At 42.2% G+C, this 22,487-nt stretch overlaps 4 protein-coding genes and 1 long non-coding RNA gene across 19 annotated transcripts in view; 2 read left to right on the top strand and 3 right to left on the bottom strand.

The window, feature by feature from the left end:
• LOC143305660 (uncharacterized) overlaps nucleotides 1-4,938 on the bottom strand; it is a 7,347-nt gene extending 2,409 nt beyond the window's left edge. The window contains exons 1-3 of one of the 3 annotated variants that reach the window (XR_013062731.1): nucleotides 4,769-4,938; nucleotides 4,285-4,399; nucleotides 49-4,192 (exon numbers count right to left, since the gene is read on the bottom strand). This is a non-coding gene — a long non-coding RNA (uncharacterized LOC143305660). Of the gene's footprint in view, nucleotides 1-48 lie in introns of all 3 variants that reach the window. The other 2 variants (XR_013062730.1, XR_013062729.1) reach the window with 2 other exon arrangements.
• trio (trio Rho guanine nucleotide exchange factor) overlaps nucleotides 1-13,880 on the top strand; it is a 19,959-nt gene extending 6,079 nt beyond the window's left edge. For 6 of the 12 annotated variants that reach the window (XM_076690073.1, XM_076690078.1, XM_076690076.1 and 3 more), the window contains 20 exons: nucleotides 241-479; nucleotides 574-875; nucleotides 961-1,207; nucleotides 1,282-1,473; nucleotides 1,696-1,959; nucleotides 2,052-2,408; nucleotides 4,935-5,460; nucleotides 5,953-6,028; nucleotides 6,121-6,757; nucleotides 6,854-6,937; nucleotides 6,996-7,414; nucleotides 7,509-7,668; nucleotides 7,773-8,000; nucleotides 8,117-8,305; nucleotides 8,630-8,862; nucleotides 10,872-11,169; nucleotides 11,864-12,864; nucleotides 12,936-13,274; nucleotides 13,358-13,550; nucleotides 13,630-13,880. In XM_076690073.1, the coding sequence (XP_076546188.1) occupies nucleotides 241-479; nucleotides 574-875; nucleotides 961-1,207; nucleotides 1,282-1,473; nucleotides 1,696-1,959; nucleotides 2,052-2,408; nucleotides 4,935-5,460; nucleotides 5,953-6,028; nucleotides 6,121-6,757; nucleotides 6,854-6,937; nucleotides 6,996-7,414; nucleotides 7,509-7,668; nucleotides 7,773-8,000; nucleotides 8,117-8,305; nucleotides 8,630-8,862; nucleotides 10,872-11,169; nucleotides 11,864-12,864; nucleotides 12,936-13,274; nucleotides 13,358-13,550; nucleotides 13,630-13,737 (6,092 nt within the window). In that variant the 3' untranslated portion in view covers nucleotides 13,738-13,880. Of the gene's footprint in view, nucleotides 1-240; nucleotides 480-573; nucleotides 876-960; nucleotides 1,208-1,281; nucleotides 1,474-1,695; nucleotides 1,960-2,051; nucleotides 2,409-4,934; nucleotides 5,461-5,952; nucleotides 6,029-6,120; nucleotides 6,758-6,853; nucleotides 6,938-6,995; nucleotides 7,415-7,508; nucleotides 7,669-7,772; nucleotides 8,001-8,116; nucleotides 8,306-8,629; nucleotides 8,863-10,871; nucleotides 11,170-11,272; nucleotides 12,865-12,935; nucleotides 13,275-13,357; nucleotides 13,551-13,629 lie in introns of those variants that run through there. The other 6 variants (XM_034318731.2, XM_034318696.2, XM_076690077.1 and 3 more) reach the window with 5 other exon arrangements.
• LOC117601816 (uncharacterized) lies at nucleotides 13,026-17,051 on the bottom strand. The gene is made up of 2 exons (XM_034319011.2): nucleotides 16,524-17,051; nucleotides 13,026-16,256 (listed from the first exon to the last, which is right to left on the bottom strand). The coding sequence occupies exons 1-2, from the start codon at nucleotides 16,821-16,823 to the stop codon at nucleotides 14,364-14,366; spliced, it is 2,193 nt and encodes a 730-aa protein (XP_034174902.2). The 5' UTR covers nucleotides 16,824-17,051; the 3' UTR covers nucleotides 13,026-14,363.
• On the top strand, nucleotides 16,593-19,394 carry LOC117601952 (putative E3 ubiquitin-protein ligase UBR7). Of its 2 annotated transcripts, XM_034319336.2 has the most exons (8): nucleotides 16,593-16,730; nucleotides 17,602-17,862; nucleotides 17,927-18,115; nucleotides 18,194-18,343; nucleotides 18,403-18,514; nucleotides 18,585-18,775; nucleotides 18,849-19,008; nucleotides 19,092-19,394. In XM_034319336.2, the coding sequence occupies exons 2-8, from the start codon at nucleotides 17,722-17,724 to the stop codon at nucleotides 19,241-19,243; spliced, it is 1,095 nt and encodes a 364-aa protein (XP_034175227.1). In that variant the 5' UTR covers nucleotides 16,593-16,730; nucleotides 17,602-17,721; the 3' UTR covers nucleotides 19,244-19,394. The 2 variants fall into 2 exon arrangements, with proteins under 2 accessions (XP_034175227.1, XP_034175221.1); XM_034319330.2 differs by lacking the exon at nucleotides 16,593-16,730 and having other exon boundaries at nucleotides 17,137-17,862.
• Nucleotides 19,312-22,487, bottom strand: tan (C45 family peptidase tan). Its single transcript, XM_034319320.2, has 8 exons — nucleotides 22,287-22,487; nucleotides 21,840-22,005; nucleotides 20,902-21,099; nucleotides 20,726-20,836; nucleotides 20,431-20,647; nucleotides 20,118-20,358; nucleotides 19,843-20,039; nucleotides 19,312-19,744 (listed from the first exon to the last, which is right to left on the bottom strand). Exons 2-8 carry the CDS (start codon nucleotides 21,954-21,956, stop codon nucleotides 19,626-19,628), a joined length of 1,200 nt encoding a protein of 399 aa, XP_034175211.2. The 5' UTR covers nucleotides 21,957-22,005; nucleotides 22,287-22,487; the 3' UTR covers nucleotides 19,312-19,625.

Below are 22,487 nucleotides of genomic sequence, written 5' to 3'. Positions count from 1 at the left end.
AACTGATCGACTCGACTCGACTCGACTCGACTCGACTGTAAAACTTACTTTTTATACTTTTCTCTTTCTCCTGTCTTTTCCTCGTTTTTTCTTTTCTTCTCTTCTCTTCTCTTTATCGAGAATTCACGCGTTAGTAGTTTCGTTCGTAGAATACGGAAAATACACGGGGTGACTAACGTTCGTTTGAAAGAAATTTTCAGAATCGCACTGTCCATAATATCTGGATGCTTTGGGTTTCAGGTATTTTGGAAGAGTTGCTAAGTAAAGAAAATCGAGTACTCGAATATTGGACGCAACGTAAAAAGCGTTTGGATCAATGTCATCAGTACGTTCTATTCGAACGTAGCGCTAAGCAGGCTTTAGAGTGGATTCGAGAAACAGGCGAATTATATTTAGCCACGCACACTAACGTTGGCAAAAATCGGATCGAAAATGAGCAATTGTTGCGGGAACATAACGAATTCAAAGGCGCTGCAAAGGTAAGCCTTTTTTTCGTTTTGCTATCTTATAGGATACGTCTGCCGCACGGTCAGTGACCGATGATCGATCATCCTCGATCGTGTTTCTCTTCAGGAAACGAGAGAAAGGGTAAAACTGTTGATTCAACTTGCCGACAATTTAGTGGAGAAAGGACACGCTCATGCAGCGGCGATTAAGCAGTCCGTTGCCGAGGTGGATCAGCGATACAAATGTTTTAGCTCGCGTATGGATTATTATAAAACTCAAATAGAGGATGATCTAGGAATTCAATCGGACGACGGACAGAAGGATCTGTCGATCGATCGAAATTCGGATCCGTTGCTCGAAGAGAAGATTAAAGGGAAAGATCTGAAGGAATTAAACGAGGAGAAGCGGAGATCGGCTCGACGTAAAGAGTATGTCTTTGTTTTTTTTTTTCCCCCCCCCTTTTTTTTCTTTTTTAAGGTATTCCATAAAGAAGAAGAGGCTTTTTCGTTACAGATTCATCATGGCTGAACTACTACAAACGGAACGAACTTACGTGAAAGATTTGGAGACGTGTATTCGCTGCTTTTTGGAAGAAACGCGATCCGGCAAAGGAAACATTCCGTCTGGATTGCAAGGTCGAGAATCGATCATTTTTAGTAACATGGAAGAGATCCATCAATTTCATAGTAACATATTTCTTCGCGAACTGGAAAAATACGAAACTATGCCAGAAGACGTTGGACATTGTTTCGTAACTTGGGTAAATATACTAATAGATGCCAAGCTTCCATAACGTTTGATTCGACCCAAATATTTCATTTTATAACCCATCAGGCACCGAAATTCGACATGTACGTAATGTACTGCAAGAACAAACCAGAAAGTAATCAGTTCTTGGTTACTCATGGTGGAACTTGGTTCGAAGAGTTGCAAAGAAAACATCGAGTCGAACATCCGATTGCTGCGTATCTAATTAAACCTGTTCAAAGAATTACGAAATATCAGTTATTGCTGAAAGACCTTCAGGTATGTAATCGAACGAAATGATTGTGTATCGGCCCTTTCGTATATCTCTTTCGTTTGTCTGTCTGTCTGACTGTTTGCCTGTCTGCCTGCCTGCCTGCCTGTCTTTCTGGTACTGTCTGCTGGAATAACATCGATAAATCTTTAAGCGACAGTTGTACGTGTATGTTTTATTTACCGTTCCGGTTTCATCGTTTTTTCTTTTTTTTCTCATATACGATTCAGGCTTGCTGCCAAGAGGGACAGGGCGAGATAAAGGATGGCTTAGAAGTAATGTTGAACGTGCCTAAGAAGGCGAACGATGCCTTACATTTGAGCATGCTGGAAGGTTGCGACGTGAGAATAGATACGTTAGGCGACGTAGTATTGCAGGACTCTTTTACAGTTTGGGATCCTAAGCAGTTGATTAGAAAAGGGAGAGATCGTCACATATTTCTATTCGAGTTTCATCTACTGTTTAGCAAAGAGGTTAAAGATTCAGCAGGAAAGGTAGGTAATCCGATCTTTATCCACGAACCGAAAGCAATAGCATGAAATAAAGTTGAACGCGGATATAAAAGTTGTTTCGTTCGTCACGATAGGTTAAGTATATTTATAAAAGTCGTCTGATGACTTCTGAATTGGGAGTGACCGAGCACATCGAAGGGGACGAGTGCAAATTCGCCGTTTGGACCGGTCGTGCACCTACCAGCGATACACGGGTCGTTCTACGCGCTAATTCGATGGACGCTAAACAATTGTGGGTGAAACGTTTACGCGAGGTTATTCAGGAAACGTACTTCAGTTTGAGCATGCCAAAAAGTCCTGCCAAGAAGAGTTCCAGTCAACGTTCCAGTAGGGATCTCGAGGAATGTGCTTCCCTGGACGACAGTGTTGAAAATTTAGATAGGAATTCTTTGGCATCGTTTGGATCGACCAATACCACAGACTCTGATAAGGTAAGCTAACTCAGGTAACGTTTATGACTCTCGTTAGCGGAAGTAGAGAGATTGCGGTTTACGTATCGTGTAATGAGCGTGGCATCTTTGGGTGGGGTTCGAGAATAATCGAAAAGCGAGAAAACGTTGAAACGAGCAAGCGCGTTGCGACTGCGGTAACGATGTCGGCAGTGATGGCGACGGCGCGTTCACGGGAGAGTTGACGAACAAATGAAAAAGAGTACGCGAGGGCGCATAGGATATGCAGCAGCAGCGGCGGTGGCGGCGGTGGCGGCGGCGACGGGAGGGTATCAGGGGCGATAGGTAACGGGATCAGTACGAACGCGACACTTGGGTCGAATGGATCCGTTCGATGGACGAGTCTTTCCGACCTGTGGAGAAACGCGAATAACCGCATCGAAGAAAGCATGTCGGTCGTACGTTTGACCACATATTTCATCGCGTTTCTCGTTTCTTCCATCTGGTGGTTATCGCGTTCGCGCACGTGAATCGAAAAGCAGCAGATTAAACTGACATGACGTCACCGGCAGGAAAACCTGCAACGATCGTTCAGAAAGCCCGCAGGAAGATCTCGTTACCTTGGTTCCGTCAGAGTTCCGTAGCTCAGCCACACGCAGCCCTCTCTAGGCAGCATACCATCGACACCCCGAGCTCTTTTCAGGCTCGACGCTTGCACCGTCAACCCTCCCTTTCCCAGGTACTCGTATTCGTGCCCAAGCTCGTTCCACTTTTTTCCGTAATTCATCAATTCTCGTCGCGGGGTTAGAACAACTGATCGTAAGGGAGAAGAATTTAGAGTAGCAGCCACTTTTTATCCTCGTTGTTGTTGAGTTTACGGGTTGGGTTGCCATTACGTTTACTGAAAGAAATTTGATTTTAGGAATTCGTATAAACTTAAAAAGTTTCTGCGTTCAAAGTAAAATTAGACGACGTAGAAGGAAACGTCCGCGGTCGGTAGGTAGAGTTGGTGGTGCGCGTCCGCACGCATACACATTTATGTCTGCACACGGTAACCACATCCGTAATAATCGTTTCTCTTCCTCCTCCTCCTTGTCTTTCCTGTTTATTTTTCGCGTAAAGAAGTAACACGCTCTCATACATTTGTCACTTTTTTAATACTTTTTTCCCTTCCCCCTTTCTCCTCATCCCTCCTTCCTTTTTTAATAACTCGATTCTGAGTGTTTCGACAGATGCACGCTAAAGTGCACCCTTCTAGTTTTCCGTACGTTTATTGAAAATAGTGATCTGCTATAAAAGCAAATCGAAAGGAATCGCGATTTCAGGCCAAGTTGAGATTGGCTTGTTGCCGAGTTTGTCCGGTACGTTCGAATCTATGGTTAGATTCGGATATAAACGCGCGAGCGTGCGCGGAAACGACGCAGGACGCAAGACGCTGCGTGTGTACGTACCGGTGAAACGTTTGCGTGCTTAAAAACACGCTACTTATTGCATAACTTTGCATCCATGGTGTCAAAGAAGTCTCGAATCTCGCCTACATACTCGCTCGATCGAATTGGTGCGTCGCGTTTCGTTTCGTTTCGTTCCGTTCCGTTCCGTTCCGTTCCGTTCCGTTCCGTTCCGTTCCGTTCTCTTCCGATCCGATGCGGCGGCGCGGTGTAACATGATTTTTTTCTTCCAACAATGATTTTCACTCTCTTACAGGGTATGTAGAAACCATCGAGACGATTCAAAGAGAATCGGTAAATTTTGGCACGTGAAAAAAGGCTATTTTCGTCGGTGGAATGCGACGCAAGAGCGGTCGGCTTCTCTGCTCTGGCTTAAATCTAGAACCGTAATCGTGCTCTGTTCATAGTCGAAATTCCTATCTTATACGGGTCATTAATAAACCCTTTGCTTCTTCATATATCGCGTTTACCTCGTTATCAGCTTTATCTTTGTATCGATCCAATTGACCCTTTCAAAATCCTAGCGTAACCTCCTGCTGCCTTTTTATCGTGTACTTGTCTTTTTCCATTCTCGATTAAAATGAACTGGAAAGGAAAGTTTTAATCGAATTTTACCAATAGTATAATATTCGCATCGAGTGTATTATCTATCTTTCGACGTTTTCGAGATTTAAGTGAATCATGGTAAGCAATGAGAACGATAAAGGTAAATATTCGAGCACGATAAGAGGCGAAAGGAGGAGAAACGTACGAAGAAGAGCGCCCAAGTTCGCAACGTTTGCTATTATATACTATATTTTCGGAAGAAAGAAACAGGTGTCAATGTGTGCCTTTGTTGAAGGCAGGCTATTTCGATAAAATTGAAATCACTGGAGCTAGAATAATCTATTAAACGCTCCAGCGGTCCGAAAAGTCAAAGACAATCGACCTGCTCTATTCCGTCGATCTACCTACCCTCCGATTCTCTGCTCTCGCTTCTTACTTACATCTGACCGCAAATCATTTGCACTTTGACGATCGTTGTGAAATACAAATTACCGATCTCAATGGTAACCTAGCAATAGATAACGGTTACGATAACGATCGTACGGGATGCAGTAAAACTCGTCAATTGTTTCAGACTGGCGTAGCCGAAGTGACTTGGGTTATCGCGGATCACTTGGCGGCACCAGGTTCCAGAGAGTTGACGGTAACAAAGGGTCAGCAGGTCGAAGTATTGGAAAATGGAAGTAACATAAGCGGCGTAAACACAGCCGAATGGACCCATGTGCGTCTGCTCGTTGCACCCGGACAAGTTGATCCCCCACCAGAGGGATTGGTACCTACTAGTGCGCTTAAACAACCACCGCCTGTTTCCAATAAGACTTCGCCATCTAGAAAAGCTCCGGCCCAACAACAGCAACAGCAACAGCAACAGCAACAACAACAACAACAACAACAACAACAGCTATCTAGTAATCAGATTCAAAGTACCTCGCCGAGCGGAATCGTAACGGCCGTGGTATCCTCGGCCACGATAGGAACCGGAGGCTCGTCTTCGTGCTCATCCTCTTCGTCTTCGTCGGTGATCACCGGCGTACCGTCCACCGGATATACAGTTCACAATGTTCAGAATGTAGTTGCACCTCTACTGCCGGACGAAGCAGGTTGGTAGTTTTTATTTCCTTTTCAAAATGAAACTGTTGACACGTAACGAAAAGCAAGTAAAAATGAGAGGTGCGTGGTTTTTGTACAACGCTTAAAAGAGAGGCTAACCTTTTTTGACGGTGGTAGCCTATTGTACGCGTACTCCGACGCTGGCGGATCGGATCGATACGATGTACCGGGATAATCGTGTCCTTGACCGGTTGCATCTCCAGGTGATGCGCCGATAGAACACGGTTGACGCATCGAGCGTGCCAAAGTCGCTTTACGACTCGCGATGGTCGTTAACCTTTCTTCGAAGATGCTAATTGTTTGCTTTCATTACACCTCTAAATTACCTTTTCAATTTTTATCTCCATTTCACGCGTTTTCGTTCGACCGAATCCTCATTTTTATATTTTTTACTTCGCTCGTTATTGTGTGCGTGTGTGAGGTTGTAATTAATTTCGTATTTAAACGTATGAATTCATAATCGTTCGATTATTTACTTACAGAAAATGTTATCGCGAGTGATGGAAGCACCGGTACGAATACAAGCTCTCCAGGAAACAAGAGGCGCGGCTTCAGTGGGTAAGTGAACGGATATGGAAAGACAAAATTGAAAATTTCTTTTCAACAAGATTTCAACGGTATATAGAAAGAAAAATTGCTTTCGTTTATAGGAGAAAGTGGCTACCCCCGCCGTTACGCAAACTTAGCCAAGGTAAAGTTGAGAAATCGAGTGGTACTACGATTACAGCAACGCCGGGATCGGCTGGCATTTCTATTCCCGCAACGGTCACCACTGCAACCACTACCACGATCGCAACACCGACACCGCCATCGCCGCCGCCGCCGCCGCCACCGTTGACGTCGACGGCTACCGATCGTTCCTCTTTGAAGAAAAACGTTTCCGAAAAGCGATTTAAATTGCCGAGTGGAGCTGATCAAACTCGAGCATCCAGAGCCTCCTCTGTCTCTATATCGACCTTAACGTCTGCAGCTGCGTCTATGCGAGTATCCGGTTCGGTAACAGACGTGGATCTCGACACCACCGAACTTGTGCGAACGACGATCGAAGCGGAAACAGAAGAGGAAGAAGGAGAGATCGAACGATCGGAAGCCGAGTTGGAAGAAGATACGACGGAGCCCGATGACGCGGAGACGTTGACTTACTCGGAACAAAATGGAGCAGACGATGCCGAAGACGAATTGGAACTTCCTCCGCCGATGAAGCCCATTACCGAACCGATACTCGTAGGGACTTCTAACGGATCCTCCAACTCTACGATTTCAACGGAAACTGGCGGAAAATCTCGAGTAAGCATCGCATCGCATCTTCTCCTTTCTTTTATTTTATTTTATTTTATTTTCTTCACCTCGGCTATTAAGTCGGCTTTCTTTTTCTTTCCGCAGACGTCCGAGCGGTCGACGAAAATTCTTGACGGTGCTACGACAGCCGACTTGGCTGAAATCGAGCAGATCGTAAAGGAGAGAATGGTAAGTTTTATATTTAAAATACATTCAGATATGACTGATGCATCGATCTTGATGATAGGAACAACACACGGAAAATCTAGAGAGACAGAGCCTTATGAGAACGCCTAGTGGTAAAAGTTCGTCGAACGTCGGGAGCGGCGGTGAAGATACTCGCGAGGAAGAAGACTCTTTACCAACAACGATGAGTATCGCTAGCATTACGAGTCCAAGCTCAATCGCGACAACGAGCAGTCCGGCGCATACGAATCCAGACGAACACGATCCGGAAAGTACGGCTCTTGCGAAACGACAGTTTGTTATTCGAGAGTTGGTGGAGACGGAAAAGGATTACGTAAATGATTTGAAACAAATAGTCGAAGGGTATATGGCGTTTATGCGAGATCCTGAATGTGAGATTTCGTTACCTGATGATTTGCGCGGTGGAAAAGACAAGATGGTATTTGGTAATATAGAGGCGATCTACGAATGGCACAGAGAGTAAGTTTTCTTTCAAATCTTTCTCACTATCGTCGTACGGATTATTCGATCCAGCTAACTTTTTTTTTCCACCTTACTAATTACTTGCCTGCAGTTTCTTTCTGAAAGCTTTGGACCGTTGTTTGGAACGTCCCGAAGAACTTGGCCCATTGTTCAAACGGTACGAAAGAAAATTGCACATGTATGTGGTGTATTGTCAGAATAAACCAGTCTCCGAGTACATCGTCTCCGAGTATATTGACACTTATTTCGAGGTAAGCAAATCAACATTTTTATACGTTATACGTTATACGTTATACGTTATACGTTATACGTTATACGTTGTTGCCAACACTTTCTATACGTACATCTGCTATAGGAGCTGAGACAAAAGCTCGGACACCGATTGCAATTGTGCGATCTTTTGATAAAACCAGTTCAGAGGATCACAAAATACCAGCTTCTTCTTCGAGAGGCATTGAGACTTACCGAACGAACTCAAAGAGTTGCCGAAATCGAAGGTCTTAGAGCTGCGGTTCATGTGATGCGTGTCATTCCAAAAGCGGCCAATGACATGATGGATGTTGGCAGGCTCCAAGGCTTCGACGTGAGTATCCATCCATTTTCATTTTCAGAATCCCTTTCTCTTTCTTTTGCTCCCAGTTGCTCTCTCTTGCACTCGTCGTAGTACATTTTTTCATTCTCTCTTGTTGCACTGTTTAGGGAAAGATAACAGCGCAAGGGAAGTTGTTGTTACACGGACCTCTTTTAGTAACAGAGTTATCCAATTTACCGAGCAAAGGAAGAGAGTGGCAAGTCTTCCTTTTCGAGCAAAATATTATTTTCAGCGAAGCTGTTGGCAAGAAAACGCAATTTACAAATCCCGCCTATATTTACAAGGCTCATATTCAGGTAAAAAGCAACAATCATTTGTTTTCGCTTTTTTTCCAATTATTTTTCTTTCTTTCTTTCTTTCTTTCTTTCTTTCTTTCTTTCTTTCTTTCCTTTTTCTTTCTTTCTTTCCGAGTTTCCATCGAATCGGAAGGAAAGAAATAACCGTTTCATACGATTTGTCGATGCCCCAACTATTCAGTAGGTGAGCGCGGGAGTGGATAAAAGATTTATTAGAAATACAATTAGTAATTGACGAAAAATGTTTTGATAAAGCTAAGTAAGAGAAAGGAATAAATTAGGAGGCTGAGGAGAGTGTTAATGTACCTTTCGGTGGTCGCGTAGGTGAATAAGATGAGCCTGGAAGAATGTTACGAGGACCCAGAAAAGTTTGTGATTCGATCGACGGATCCTCGGAAGCCTAGCCTTGGATTTTCTTGTATCGCAATCGAAGAGAACGGGCCGCGAAAGCAGGACTGGGTGGACACGATCACTGCCATCCTGCAAACTCAACGCGACTTTCTCAAAGCGATACAGTCGCCTATTGCCTACCAAAAGGAACTTACCAAAGATCCATTGTAAGCGTCATTCTATTTAAAACATTGAATTACACATTGACTCTCTTTCAACGCTCGACATGTGAAGATTCGTTTCAACATATTTTTGTATATTTCATATATTATATATATATATATATATATATCGTATATATGTACATATATATATATATATATATATATATAAAAGAAAAAGAAGGAGGAGAAAAAGAAGAAGAGTAAAGAAGAAAGATACAGAAGTGCTGTATACAAAAACGCTAGAGAACTATAGTCGTCTCCTATGGTAAAAAAAATCCGGTTTTATCTCCACTTTCCTTTCGTTCTATTCCTCTACTTTACCTCACGGTGTATTCTTTGATCACACTCTACACGCACAGTACTCTTACCGTATTGCGACGTGCTTCCTCTTGTTTGCCTTAACATCGCAGTCCGGGAATCTACCTCGCTATCGCTGCTGAGTGGCTTTATCGCGAGAGCGTCTTCTACTATATTCTATATATACATACATACATACATACATAGCTACCTACCTCCTTCGGAGTAGTTCTTAACGTTTCTAGAATCGTGTTTACCACGGTTCTTTGGAACTCGATGCTATGCAATGCAATGCAATGCACTACACTACACTACACTGATACGATACGATACGGTACATTACGGTAAAACGCAGGGCAATAATAAAGCGTTGCGTTGCATTGCGTTGCAATGTGGTGCGATGCGATGCGATGCGATGCGATGCGATCCGTTTCGATCCGATCCGATCCGATCCGATCCGATCCGATCCGATCAGATGCGTTTTGGTGGGATGCGACATCAATCGAACAGACTGTTCTTTTTCGGCTATGTATTGAGCACGTGTGTACAGGTGGGGGTAGGTATAACAAGATGTATTCACTCACACTGATCGAATCCTCGTCACTACTCCCTTGCAACCTGTTTGGACGTAAACGAAAAGGCGAATGAGCGTACTTCTTGCATGTTTCTGTTTATGTGAATAATGTATTTGTTGGACGCGTGTTTGCATGTACTCTATGCGTGTGAACGCATCAGAGGAAGGGGGTGGGGGCGAGAGAACAAAAAAGGAAGAAAAAGAGAAAATTTTAAAGGAAACATACATAAAGTAAAGTTATGGCTGAACCAACGATTGCAAGGTCGCGTATAACGAGCGTAGCGGTAATGAAATTTCATTAACGTTACGGGATTCATTGCCTTCGATTGTTTCTTTGGTCTTGCTTTGTCGTACGAACACGCATAACATGATATGAAATTGACAGTACATAAAAAAGAGAAAGACAAAGAGAAAAAGAAAAAGAAAAAGAAAAAGGAAAAAGGAAACAGGAAAAAAAAGGCGTGTTCAAAGCCCGAATATGCATGGTACAAGTGAGAAGACGTAAAATGTAAAATATCAATAAAGCGTCGACGCGTATCCAACGTGTTGGCTCACCCCCACCTAAAATTATTTATTAACGACGTAACGACGTAACGCCGCAGGTGTATAATAATTTGAATAATGTTCGTAAGAACGTGAAATTGAATGAGAATTGGGGTAGAGTATGCTGTACATAAATGTGTATTCACGAAAGACGACGACCCAAAGTGAATCTAATCACTCGCGAACCGTAAACATTTTGTTTAGAATAAATTGTACATTGGTCAACATTCTAATTGTGATGCGTCCTTTCCTTCGCCTCTTTAACACTACTTACTTTTTAGTTCACTAACAGCTTGTTTGTCCTTTTAAGAACAAGGTACTGCATTAATCATTTACGCTTCGAACGTGTTCTTTACAACCCAGTTGTTTTTAACCTTGGAACGATTAACAAACGAACGATTATCGTTTAAAATAGGAAGAAGAGAAGAGAAGAGAAGAAAATAAAATAAAATGTTGAGTACATTGATAAATTCGATGTGCGAGCGTTGATTTAAAATAACTTGAAGTAATATGTAGTAAAATACCAAAGAGAACGCGACATTTTCGCGGCAAACAGTGCCGTGTTTGAATTTCATTTATGATTTGCTGGCGTATACAGTCGTGGCGTGAGTCCGGAATCACCGTGTCGAGGAGGTGTACTTTCAACGATACCACCGAACCTGTCCAACACAAGCGAGGAGGAAAGAAACGAAATGACAGCTATCCGTGCCGCTGGTAAAGCATTTGCTGCGACAACCACATCGATAACAACGATATCGCAACAGTCTCGCACTGGTGCACGATCGGATCAGGATTCTTTGCAAACGCCAAGCCCTAGCAAAAGCAGATTGAACTTTCTCGAGGGATTCAAAAGCAGCCTTCGGCCTCGATCACCTGTGCGCAACAATTCCATCCCGGTGAGCAATAATGCCGAAATTATTCATATATTCTTTTTTTCTTTTAATTCTATGCGCCTTATTCTATTTGACTGTTCGTAATTAAACCTATTTGCAATTGCAGCCTCCTCCTTCTCTTCTTGATACCTCTAGCTAGTCGCTCTTTATCGTGTTCACTTTTCTCTTGTTGAAATGACAAGTTACAGGCTATCGAAATGCTTTCAAACTATTCGAATGTGCAAATGTTGGTTTTTCGTCGTCGTCGTCGTCGTCGTCGTCGTCGTTATGGTCGTCATCGTCGTCATCGTCGTCGTCGTCGTCGTCGTTGTTATTTCCATATCCCTATTTTTATTTCTTTTTCTTAAGGTAATTTCGAGCTAACTTATCGAGCTTGTTGACACTGTCGTCACTACTCGAGTGATAATCGCTTTCTTCTTTTTTATTTACTCTCTTCGTGTTGTATTAAAAATTGAATCGCTAGTGTTGTTATTGGCTCTACTGGTTGGATCGCAAAGAAGAAAGGATAAGTTGGAATGGTGTAGCGAATGAGAAAGAATATAAAATAAATGAGAAAAGAAAGAGAAAGAGAAAGAGAAAGAGAAATGGTTCGAAATGGTATTTGGTGCAAAGAGTCCGGTGCATGATGGTGGTGACGAGGGTGAGAAAAGAAAGAGAGAGAAGAAGCATTTTGAAGGTTAATCGGGAGATTGCGTAGATCGTTCCAGGTAGCAGAGTAAGATTAACCGCGGATTGGGGCAAGTTACGAGCCGGAGAAGAAGTGGAGATCTGTCGGCCGGACGGTCCGGGAGTGATCGTGTCTCGAATAGTTGGCAAGATGGAGGAATTCTGGATTCCGGCCAGTCTCGTTCCAAATTCGTCGATCAGCCGCGCATGGTCTTTTCGACCGCGAAGAATTGATTCCGAGGGAGAGAGCGTCCATCTTCCGCAGGATGTGCACGCGGAAGAGAACGGTCCTCCCACGATCTTGACTATTCCGTGTTCGATCAGGGCGACGGCCGGCGGAGTGGCTCGACTCGTGCTGGAGGCACGACGCGTCGAACGTGCAACCGTCCGGTGGAGGAAGGAGGGACAACGATCTAATATCGAGCCAACCGATCGATATCGACTTTTCCGAACGTCCGATTCTCTTTGTCTCGAAATTGCACCTTGCCTGCCATCCGACTCCGGGATTTACCACTGTCGCGTCGAACACGAAACGGGCTCTTGTTCGGCGAAAATTCCACTTCGCATCGTAGGTATGTCCCTCTTTCTTATTTCTCTACATATATCATCTCGCATACATCAGACCGTCAACTTTCCAGGTATCAATACGAACGCTTGGTGCGATACGATCGAAGGTAATCGATCGGACGAATCAAGCAGTAACAACAACTCATCTTCGACGATCGTTGCGCGTTCCAATTTCACAAGCAATGCGACGAAAGATCGAAAGATGGAAAGTGAACGTTTTACCGACAGATACATAGAACTGGAGGAATTAGGAAACGGAAGATTCGCTAAAGTATGCCGTGCAAGGGAGAAGGGATCCGTCCGAGAAGTGGCCCTGAAACAAATATCCAGAGTAAGGCAACGGGTCTCGCTGACACGTGCCGAGTACGATTTTCTTCGAGCAACTCGTCACGATAATATCGTGAAAGCGTTGGCTCTCTTCGAGGATCTACCCCAACCGGGTGTCGACACCATAGTTTTGGAACTGTCAGTATACACTTAGACTTTCTTTATTTTCCTCCCTTGATACCAGATTCCTTACGCATCCGTTTACGTAGGGTAAACGGTCCAACATTGTTCGGCCATCTCGGTGAAAAGAACGAGTACACGGAAGCGATCGTTGCCAAGTATACCGGGCAATTACTATCGGCGTTGCAGTGGTTGCATGCGCGTAAACAAGCTCATTTGGATCTGAAGCCAGAAAATGTTTTGATCGACAACGAAACCGATACCGTCAAGTTGATTGATCTCGGTGAAGCTGTTAGAGCAGCACCGCTCGACGAGGTCCGTCCACCGGCCGATTTGGAATTTGCCGCTCCGGAATCGGTTCTCGGTAAACCGACAGGCTCTTATACGGACATGTGGGCTGCCGGAGTTTTCATTTACGTGCTTCTCAGGTTAAACGACGCAATTATACCACGCAAACGATACCTCTACTTCTTCTTATGTCTACTAAACGAATCTCTTTCCTCTTTTCCAGTGGACTTTCACCCTTTTTGGACGATTCCATTGAAGAAACTACCGCTAATATATTGAAGTGTGACTTTTGTTTTCCCGACGAATACTTTCAAGAAATATCAGAGCAAGTTAAGCGTCTGCTCGACAAACTACTCCGTTTACGCGGAGAAGACAGAACGACCGCTGAAATTTCCTTATCGTCAGCATGGTTTCAGGTTAGCGCACCACAACCAAACGCGATAAAGTAAACTTGTTGGACTTTTGATTTTTCAAAAAATCAACAACACGTTTCAGGTACCGATCGGTGCTACGATCCCTTCTTCTCGACTGGCTGCCTTTATCGATCGTCGAGCGCATCGATCAAAATCTCGTCAGGAACGAAACAGTAGTTTTTATTCTTAAACCTGTATCTCGTTCACATATTATTATGTATATGTCTATATCTATCTCTATCTCTATCTATGTATATATTCATTAACGAATCATTTTTTGTAAAAGCTTTTTTTCTGCGATCGAATTCAGGAAATTGAGGAAATTGAGGAAATTTAGTAAATAAAAAGCAACGAGCTTACTCGCGCTTGTCCATAATATTATTCTCGAATAAAGAATGAATCAACGTGAAAATTCAGTCGATCCAGGCCAGGTTTCTCATCGAACGAACCTTTCTATCAATTAGGAACGCGCAGCAACCACCTGTTTTCGAGACTGCGTTACGTAAATAGCTATTTACTTTCTACGCTCTGATGTTTACATTTTATTTTCAGCTAACATAAGACACGGCGAATACGACGAAATAAAGGAGAAACCAGGATTTAGTTGTTCCATTCTTCTTTCATATATGTAGTAAGAAAATCCATCGATCCGAGGAGAAAATAGAGAGAGAGAGAGGCGGATTAACCGCGATATTTTACAATAAATTGTCCTATTATTATGTTACTTCTCTTATTTCCCCTGCTCGATACATGTAAAAAGTCATTGTTGAATCCAAGTAAATCATCTTTCTGATGCGTCCACACTTGAAATTTATTTTATCGCGGCGATATTCTTAATCGTTTGCAATGATCGAGCACGTGTTGTTCGTACTCTTCCGACGAACGGAAAGATTTATTATCGCAAAGAAGACAGCTCGCATCTTTTCTATTCACCGAGTGACGACGCATACGATGAATACTCAGTTCCAGCGTATTCTGCATTTGTTCGTTACAATCTGGACATGCGACTGATTCTCCCTCGCCTTGCAAATCTTCCGACACGTTACCTTTCAATCTATCGATCGATGATGCCGTTTCCGGATTGAGATCGGGAACGGGAACGGGAACGGGAACGGGATCGGGATCAGGATTAACATTTTTTTCGTCCGACGCTGAATCGAACGTCACTATCATGTTCGATGGTGTATCGATTATGGTAGCCGCTGAGCTTTTCTCTTCTTCTCCTTCTCCTTCTCCTTCATTTATCCCAACAGACTTTGGAGATGAAATCGTCTCGCTATCGACTCCTTTTGAATGTTCTGTTATCGTTTCAAGCGTTGATACGACTTCGCGATGACTTTTTACGTGTTCAGACAGATCCTCTTTACTAGTAAATGTCGTTAAGCCGCACAAATCGCAAGAATGTCGCGTCGTTATGTGCTCTTTCAATACGCGTTTCTCAGGAAATTCTTCTTGACAATGTTCGCAGCGATACCTTCGTTCTACGTGGATCAAACTACGATGCTTTGCGAGTAGCGGTTCACTTTCGTAACAGGCTAAACAGTCTACGCACATGTGTTCGGATAATTCCGAGTGATCGGTTAACAAATGTGTCTGTAACTGTCGTCTAAATTTCAATTCTTTCTCGCAAAATTCGCAACGTATACGTCCTACTACTACTTCCTTTTCCTCGGTTATTATCGGCTTTATTTTATCCCCTACAAATACCTCTGTTACTTCTTCCCTTTCTACTTTGATCTTTCTTTGCTCCTCTATCGGTACTTGTTCGGACCATTCCGTTTTCACTTTTAAAGTCGTTTCGGCTTCGCTCGACTCCACTTTTGTTTCGATTTTCGTCTCCACTTTTTCTTCCATCTTCTCGTCGAGCCTCGTTTTTTTTTCTAATTTCTTCGATTTATCTTGCTCCGAGGTTCGATACCTTTGATGGTTCATCACTTTTAGAACGTCGGACCAGTCGAGTTCCTCGTCGCTACGGCACGTGTCCGTGAGTAACGAAAACACCGTGTCACCCTGTCTTTCGTCTTCGTGCAACTCGATTTCATACTCGTTTTTTCGATTTTTTTCTTCTTCTTCTTCTTCTTCTTGTTGAACCGTCCTTACGATCGCGTTGTTACCTCTACTACTCATCGGACTCGAAATTGGACTTTGAATCGACATTGCTACCTGGCCAGATCTCTGCCTTCCTCTTCCTCTTCCACCCAATCCTCGGCTACGAGGTCTCCCTCGACCTCGCCTGAAAATACCGCGAGTAATTCTTGGAGCACGATCTTGTTGCTCTACCTCTTTCTCCTTTTCCTTCTCCTCCTTCTCCCTTTGTTCCCTTCTCATGTGTTCGCTAAGCGAATAAAGAGGCTTCTTGGGCATACTGTTTGACCGTGAATTCGGAAATACATGCCGCAATGTATTGTCTGCGACATAAATCTGTTGAAAAAACTTGAAAGACTGTTCCAACTTGTCAACGCACTCATCGCACATCTTTGTTGGTAAAGCGTCTTCGTCGTCAATTTCTATTAAAAGTTTCAGTTTCGATAGAAGGCTCATATCCGTGCCTTTTCCCTTGCTCGTCATACTTACAAGATTTTGTTTCTTTGTAGCGCAAGTTCTGCACCACTGATCCACGTCGAATTCAGAAGGAGCATTCTTCTCAGCGGCAGCTTGATTTATCGATACTTCCTCCATAGAACTTTCCTGACCGTTTACTTGAACTTTCTGAAATTTCACGGAAATCTAATTGTAAATACATATTTATATTTACATATCATGTAACATAACCGCAAACTGTTGGTTCATTTTATTTTCATCTCCGTGATATCGATACAAGCCAAGCCGTATGTATATACATAGTTACTTACATGCGTGTGTGTACATTATATTATATTATATTATATTATATTAGATTAGATAAGATTCAACTTTTACATATAACCAATAAATATAACCAAAAAAGAAAGGGATAAATAAAGGAGAAATACTTACTCGTCGTGTTTTCAAGCTTTTTAATGTTCTCGAAACAGCGCTCCAATGTGGAAAGGGGACTGCATTTTCTTTCAGTGTACCTTTGCTAAGATAACAGTCCTCCGTGAAGTGATTGTTACAGACGAAAAATTTCATAGATCGTAAAGCATCGAGATCTCTTCCAATTAGATCCACGTGACCACTGTTGATCAACCATCTCACACAAAGGCCAGTATCACAAACGGGAAGTTCGTGAAGTATTTGCTCCTTTTCCCGGGTGTCGACACAATCGATGTATCTGCATTTAGTTACTTCCTCCATGACACGTAATTTTACTGAATTTTCAATTAGCTGGTAGAAAATCGTGGAAATACTTTATCCGTCGATCGAGTCTATTTTCGTCGGAAAAAAACAGCGAAATTCTACGTATTTCAGATAGGTTAGGCATCCATGTAATTAAAGGCGCGAAAAGCAAAGCTATCCTTCCCTATTACCTACATACCTGCCATCTCGCGTCTTTTCCGTATCACTAAAGATACCATCAACCAGAGAAGCTTCGTCTCTATTTATATTTTACTGATACGTGTACGTCGATATACACGTGCTTTTTTTCTCTCTCTCTCTCTCTCTCTCTCTCTTTGTGTATCCTGATTGATTCTGATTGCGTGTTCGTCGATTCGTGATATGCGTATATGCAGATGCAGATGCACATGCACATGAAAAGAGTTTGTACTTTGGAGGCATGCAGCTACGCGCACGTATATGTATATTATGTGGAAAAATTACGGATAAAATTATTACTACTACTTATGTTAGATCGAAATTGAAGGAAAAACTAATGAACGTAACACAAATAACCCGGTTAGGCGAAATATACTAGTGCTTGACGCAAGTTGAGCGCTGTCATCGGTGGTCATCAGCTGCCTTTGGCTGCCGTTCAGCAACGGTTTTACGGAACAAGTCGCGCGAAACGACGCGAAACGACGCGAAACGACGCGAAACGACGCGAAACCAAATTATTTTCTTTGATTCCTTGTTATTCCACGAATCTGCATAAAATGCTATCGGTCGGTCTAACTTTATAAGTATTTTTTTATAGAAACTCTCTGCGTCTCTCGAGACAACAAGTTTGAAAAATTCGAAAGGAATTTATTCGAGATTTCCAGTGCACGATCGCACTAATTGAAATTATAGATTGATCCGTTAATTAAAGGAGAAAATGTCCGAGAACATTGAAGAAATTATTGAAGAAGAAAGTTCGGTTACGATGTTGGATGTACTTCGGGAGGAGAATCAGTTGGAGGAAGACGCTTGTGCAGTTTTAGGAGCGTCCGATGACAAGAATTGCACTTACAGCAAGGTTCCCTTTTAAACGGTAATTCTTTTAAACGCTCGATCGTAACTGAATTATCTGACCTTTTTAGGGATATACTCGGCAAGCTTTGTACGCCTGTAAAAGTTGTTGTCCAAAATCAGTGAGAGCAGCAGTTTGCCTTGCTTGTACTTTTCACTGCCACGAAGGTCATGAACTTATCGAGCTCTATACCAAAAGGCATTTTAGATGCGACTGTGGCAACTCAAAGTTTGCTGAAAACAAGTGTAATTTGGATCCTGTATGTCTTTCTTGCTTCGTACCTTACTTTAAGCTTTTCAGCCTATCGGTATAAGTTGTTTCATCTTTTCTTTCAAAGTCAAAGGATCCTGTTAATTCTGAGAACAGATACAATCACAACTTTGACGGGCTCTATTGTATTTGTAAGAGACCGTATCCAGATCCAGAGGACACGGTCAACGATGAAATGTTGCAGTGCATAATTTGCGAAGACTGGTATCATTCTAAGGTAACGCTTGGTAGTAACCCTGTAAACTGTTTTTCCTTGACTCTGATTAATTTTGCCAGCATCTAGAGTGTGAGAAAGGAATACCAGCAGACGACGCGTACGACGAAATGATTTGCGGTAAATGTATGAAAGAGAATAATTTCCTTTGGAATTATGCGAGCAAATATGCAGGTAATATTGCAACTCGATAGTTGTGTCGTCGTTGTTCGCAACAGCGACCTAATGTATTATCGTTTTGCAGTATTTGAAACAACAGAGAAAGAGAAAGAGAAAGAGAAAGAGAAGAAAGAAGAAGCGATTGAAATCGAAAAGCAGCCCGAAGGATGTACGATGCCACGGAAGAATTTTTCGAAAGAACCGTTAACAAAGGGAACTTGTTTTTGGACAGAAGGCTGGAGAAGTGTTTTGTGCGTTTGCGACACGTGCAAAGAGGTAGATTTTTAGGGTACTCATTTTACGATACTTTTCGTCGATCCCTACCTCGAACGAGTTTTTACACTTGCAGCTTTATCGGCAGAAAAACGTTACGTTTCTTCTCGATCCAACGGATAGCGTGCACGCTTACGAGGAGGCTGGTAAAATTAACAATCAAGAATCACAGTACGAGAAGGGTATGAAAGCTCTCGCCTCTTTAGGTCGCGTTGAACAATTAACGGCGATCGAAGGTAAATGGTTAAAATGCCGATTCGTTTATTCGACCGATCGATTGAATGCCACTTATTCTATATTTTAATCCCTTTTTTAACAGAATACAATAATATGAAAGAACGATTGAAACAATACTTGCAAAAATTTGCTGAAAACAAGAAAGTTGTACGAGAGGAAGATATAAAGGAATTCTTTTCAGAAATGGAATCAAAGAAACGGCCAAAAGTTGTGGTACCTACGTATTGTCGTTAAGATCCGATATATTTAAATGAACAGACCACGACGATCTATTTCTATATTCTTATTTAAATCTTTAGATATTGTTTTGTTCTTTAACAGTGTAACGTCTAACATCATTTTCTTATTTCCTTTTTCAATAATTACCAAACTATTTGTGATAAATGAAAGAAAGAAAGATAAGCCGAAAGTGTAGGAAGAAAAGAAAAGAAAAGAAAAGAAAAGAAAAAAAGAGAAAAATAAAAGTAAAAAAGAAAAAAAAGAAGAAGAAGAGGAGACATTTTGTTATTATTTCCATAGATTTTCGAATTCGTTCCTTTTTAAGTAAAAATAAGTGATAATATGAAAGGAAATTCACTAGTGGGGCAAACATTAGTTTTGATTTTGATGCTAAAGTTTACACAGCAGCAATTGTCGGTTCGTCGCATAGCTGCAAAGGTATCACTAAAACCGGTTCCGTACAGTTTGGTTTATCCGTGTAAATGGACCAAGTTCTTTCGATACAATCAAAGATACCTAATGATTGATAGGAATTGGTCAATGTTTAATTGTAAAGACTGTAATAATTTCGTCTAGAATAAAGATGACGAAGAAGGAAGAAGCGAGATACATACCGGTAGCAATAGTTTTTACGTAATCATCTTTTTTAATTTCCTGATAGACTCTATATTCGTTGTCCGTTTGATCGCTTAGAATATTTATAACATCTTGACGAGATTTAGGAGGAGGATGCTTGCAAATCGTATCCATTCTTCTTACGCTGCTATCTATGATAAGACCTTTCACTTCGGGTATTTTCAGTCGAAGATATCTGAAAGAAAGTTAAAAGTTAAAAGTTAGGAATAGTAGTAAAAGATGAAAAAATAATAATTTGCGATTATACGCTGACTTGTTGCAATGGAACGTGTTCTCTCCAGGACTGACGGTTAAGATATTTAATTGCGATTGCGCGGCATCGAGGTCGCAGGGACCGATCTCGGCATTGTGAAACATTCTGTCCCCTTGTTGCGTTAGAAAAGTCATGTTTACCGAGAATCCTTCGGCCGCGCCGAAACCTTCGTTCCTCAAAATCTGTTGAGCTTGAACGTAATTTTCCGCAGCCAGTAGCGCTCTAGTTAAAAAGTACCTGGCTAAACGCGGTAGAATTTTATTCGTAACGTCGCGACGTACAGCGTACGCGAAGAGATGTTTGAAAAACTTACGCGTTTTGCCAGATCTCAGCTTCGCAGCACTGAGAGTATTAACAGTGTAAACAAGACCATGATGGTTGTACCCCATCGTATAGCCAGGTAAGAATCCGGCGTAACTCAGGGACGTAAAATGTTCTTCCTTGCATCCTGGTTCGATCACATGACCAGCAACCAAGTACCAGTGATTCAAAGTTTCGCCAAGTGCGTCCTCGTTGTGTCCTAAAATCTCCTGTTTTCAAATAAAAGGTTACGCTACTCTCTTCTATGAACAACTACTAACTGGTCCATACAAATTTGTCCCGCTTACCTGGCCTGGCTGATTACACACGATGGTTGAGCAACCAACCGGTAACGCGTTACTCTCTACCCCTTCGTTCGCTACGTTTGGTACGATGTCGTCTAAATGCATAAGAAATAGCTGCGAAAGAAATCATCAACTTTATCCTTTCGTAATAGATTTTATCCGTTTGATAGGAAACATACCTTATGGAACGGAACGTTCGCACCATCGGCTGTTCCACGAATTTCCCGAAGATATCCGGGGAATTGCTCTTCCACGCAACCAAGAGTTTCTTCGTAAATCTTTCTACCCGTTTCGGTCTCGTAAAGCGGTAGATACGTTTCGTTCACCGGTCGATACGTATCTACGTACTCCTGGATCAAGCCGGAGAACGTGCGTCCCTAAAAGAAAATTATTCAAAATTTATCCCCAACACTACGGCGATATTTTTTCGCTACGCGCCTATGTTTTTCTATCAGGTAAAATCTTAAAGCCCCTCTTCCCACGCCTACCACCTGCCACGGAAACGTCGCGAATCCGGTCTTTCGTTATTATTTATGTACTATTGTCTGAAGCTAGCTTGCTTGCGTAATCCTATGCAACTACATATATGTAGTTACGTGACACGTTTTATCTATTGGAAATATTTATTATAATATTATAGAAGCGCGATAATAATCAATTCCCACGCGGATGTTGGAAAGTTTTTTTCAGGTGAACGAACTGCGTATGGTAAAACATGCTCTCAATCTGGCGATAACAATAACCGACCCGTATGAACAACTGTTTGCATTACAAACTCGAGCAAAGGTAATACATCCACGTGATGTACCCACCTGATGCGTGGCACGGTACGATATGTCACGGTATGTCACGGTATGTCACGGTATGCGGTAGAATATTTAATAACAAGTTCGAATAAAAATCGATCGGAGAGTTTTCTGTTGTTATTCGGAAGCCTTGTTTTTCTTTCGCGTGCAGCACGATCATCGCAATTATCTTCTTACTGATTTATGTAACTCTGCTGCTAATTTCGTTTCCTAATCACTTTTTTTCTCGTTTCACGTACGTTCAAACGTTAAAACTCTTAAATAATTTACTAGTTTCTCTCTTGGAATTATAAAAACGATTGAATTCTTACGATATCGAAACCAATGTCGTAATGAGTTCCTCTGGTATGAATGATGGGAACGGCTAGTCTTCTTCCGATATCCTTCGTCTGGGGCGAACATACAGCAGAATCATCCGGCGTGGTCATCCTTTTTCAGTAACCGTTTTATCTTCCAGACGAGTAACTATAGCAGCAGCTAAAATTTCGATATCATTTCGCTATGCAGTCTTCTGCTTCTTATCTCTAACTTCTTTCTCTCTTTCTCTCTTTTTCTATTTCATATTTAGGTCTTAATAAACGGCCTTTTTTGAACGAAAGATAGAAAGAAATGCCAGATTCGATTGAAAGAGAGAGGTTCGTAATAGCTACTTTCATATTGTATTATTTGATCGATTGATCGATTTCCAAAGAAGAAAGGAAGGGTGCTTCCTCTTCTTATCGAGGAGCGGTGATACTAGCCACTTCCGGGGTACATACCTGAGCTTAAGTTTACCTTCGAACGATCGAATTGTACGAAGGCGAGGATTCTTGAAAACTACGGTGAAGAAATCGAAGAGGACCGAAGTCGCGTTCTAGGCGTCGTTTTAACGAGAATGATCGTCGCGCAACTGAGGACGGTTTTTACGATCGGCTTTCCTCCGCCACGCGAAGACCACGTAAGTCTAATCTACCTTTTAT

Source organism: Osmia lignaria, chromosome 9 (assembly GCF_051020975.1).
Source record: "Osmia lignaria lignaria isolate PbOS001 chromosome 9, iyOsmLign1, whole genome shotgun sequence".
NCBI classification, from domain to species: Eukaryota; Metazoa; Arthropoda; class Insecta; order Hymenoptera; family Megachilidae; genus Osmia; species Osmia lignaria.
The sequence above is the reverse complement of the archived record's forward strand: the minus strand, read 5'-3'. Positions and strand labels throughout refer to the sequence as shown.

Excerpts from the sequence above, each read along its gene's own strand:
- LOC117601952 (XM_034319336.2), top strand. The coding sequence starts at position 17,722 with ATGTCCGAGAACATTGAAGAAATTATTGAAGAAGAAAGTTCGGTTACG. Across the intron at positions 18,116-18,193 it reads ACAAGTGTAATTTGGATCCT|TCAAAGGATCCTGTTAATTC; the intron begins GTATGTCTTTCT and ends TTTCTTTCAAAG. Across the intron at positions 19,009-19,091 it reads ACAATTAACGGCGATCGAAG|AATACAATAATATGAAAGAA; the intron begins GTAAATGGTTAA and ends CTTTTTTAACAG.
- tan (XM_034319320.2), bottom strand. The coding sequence starts at position 21,956 with ATGACCACGCCGGATGATTCTGCTGTATGTTCGCCCCAGACGAAGGAT. Across the intron at positions 21,100-21,839 it reads ACGACATTGGTTTCGATATC|GGACGCACGTTCTCCGGCTT; the intron begins GTAAGAATTCAA and ends ATTTTCTTTTAG. Across the intron at positions 20,837-20,901 it reads CGAACGTTCCGTTCCATAAG|CTATTTCTTATGCATTTAGA; the intron begins GTATGTTTCCTA and ends TTTCTTTCGCAG.
- LOC117601816 (XM_034319011.2), bottom strand. The coding sequence starts at position 16,823 with ATGGAGGAAGTAACTAAATGCAGATACATCGATTGTGTCGACACCCGG. Across the intron at positions 16,257-16,523 it reads AAAGCTTGAAAACACGACGA|AAAGTTCAAGTAAACGGTCA; the intron begins GTAAGTATTTCT and ends GTGAAATTTCAG.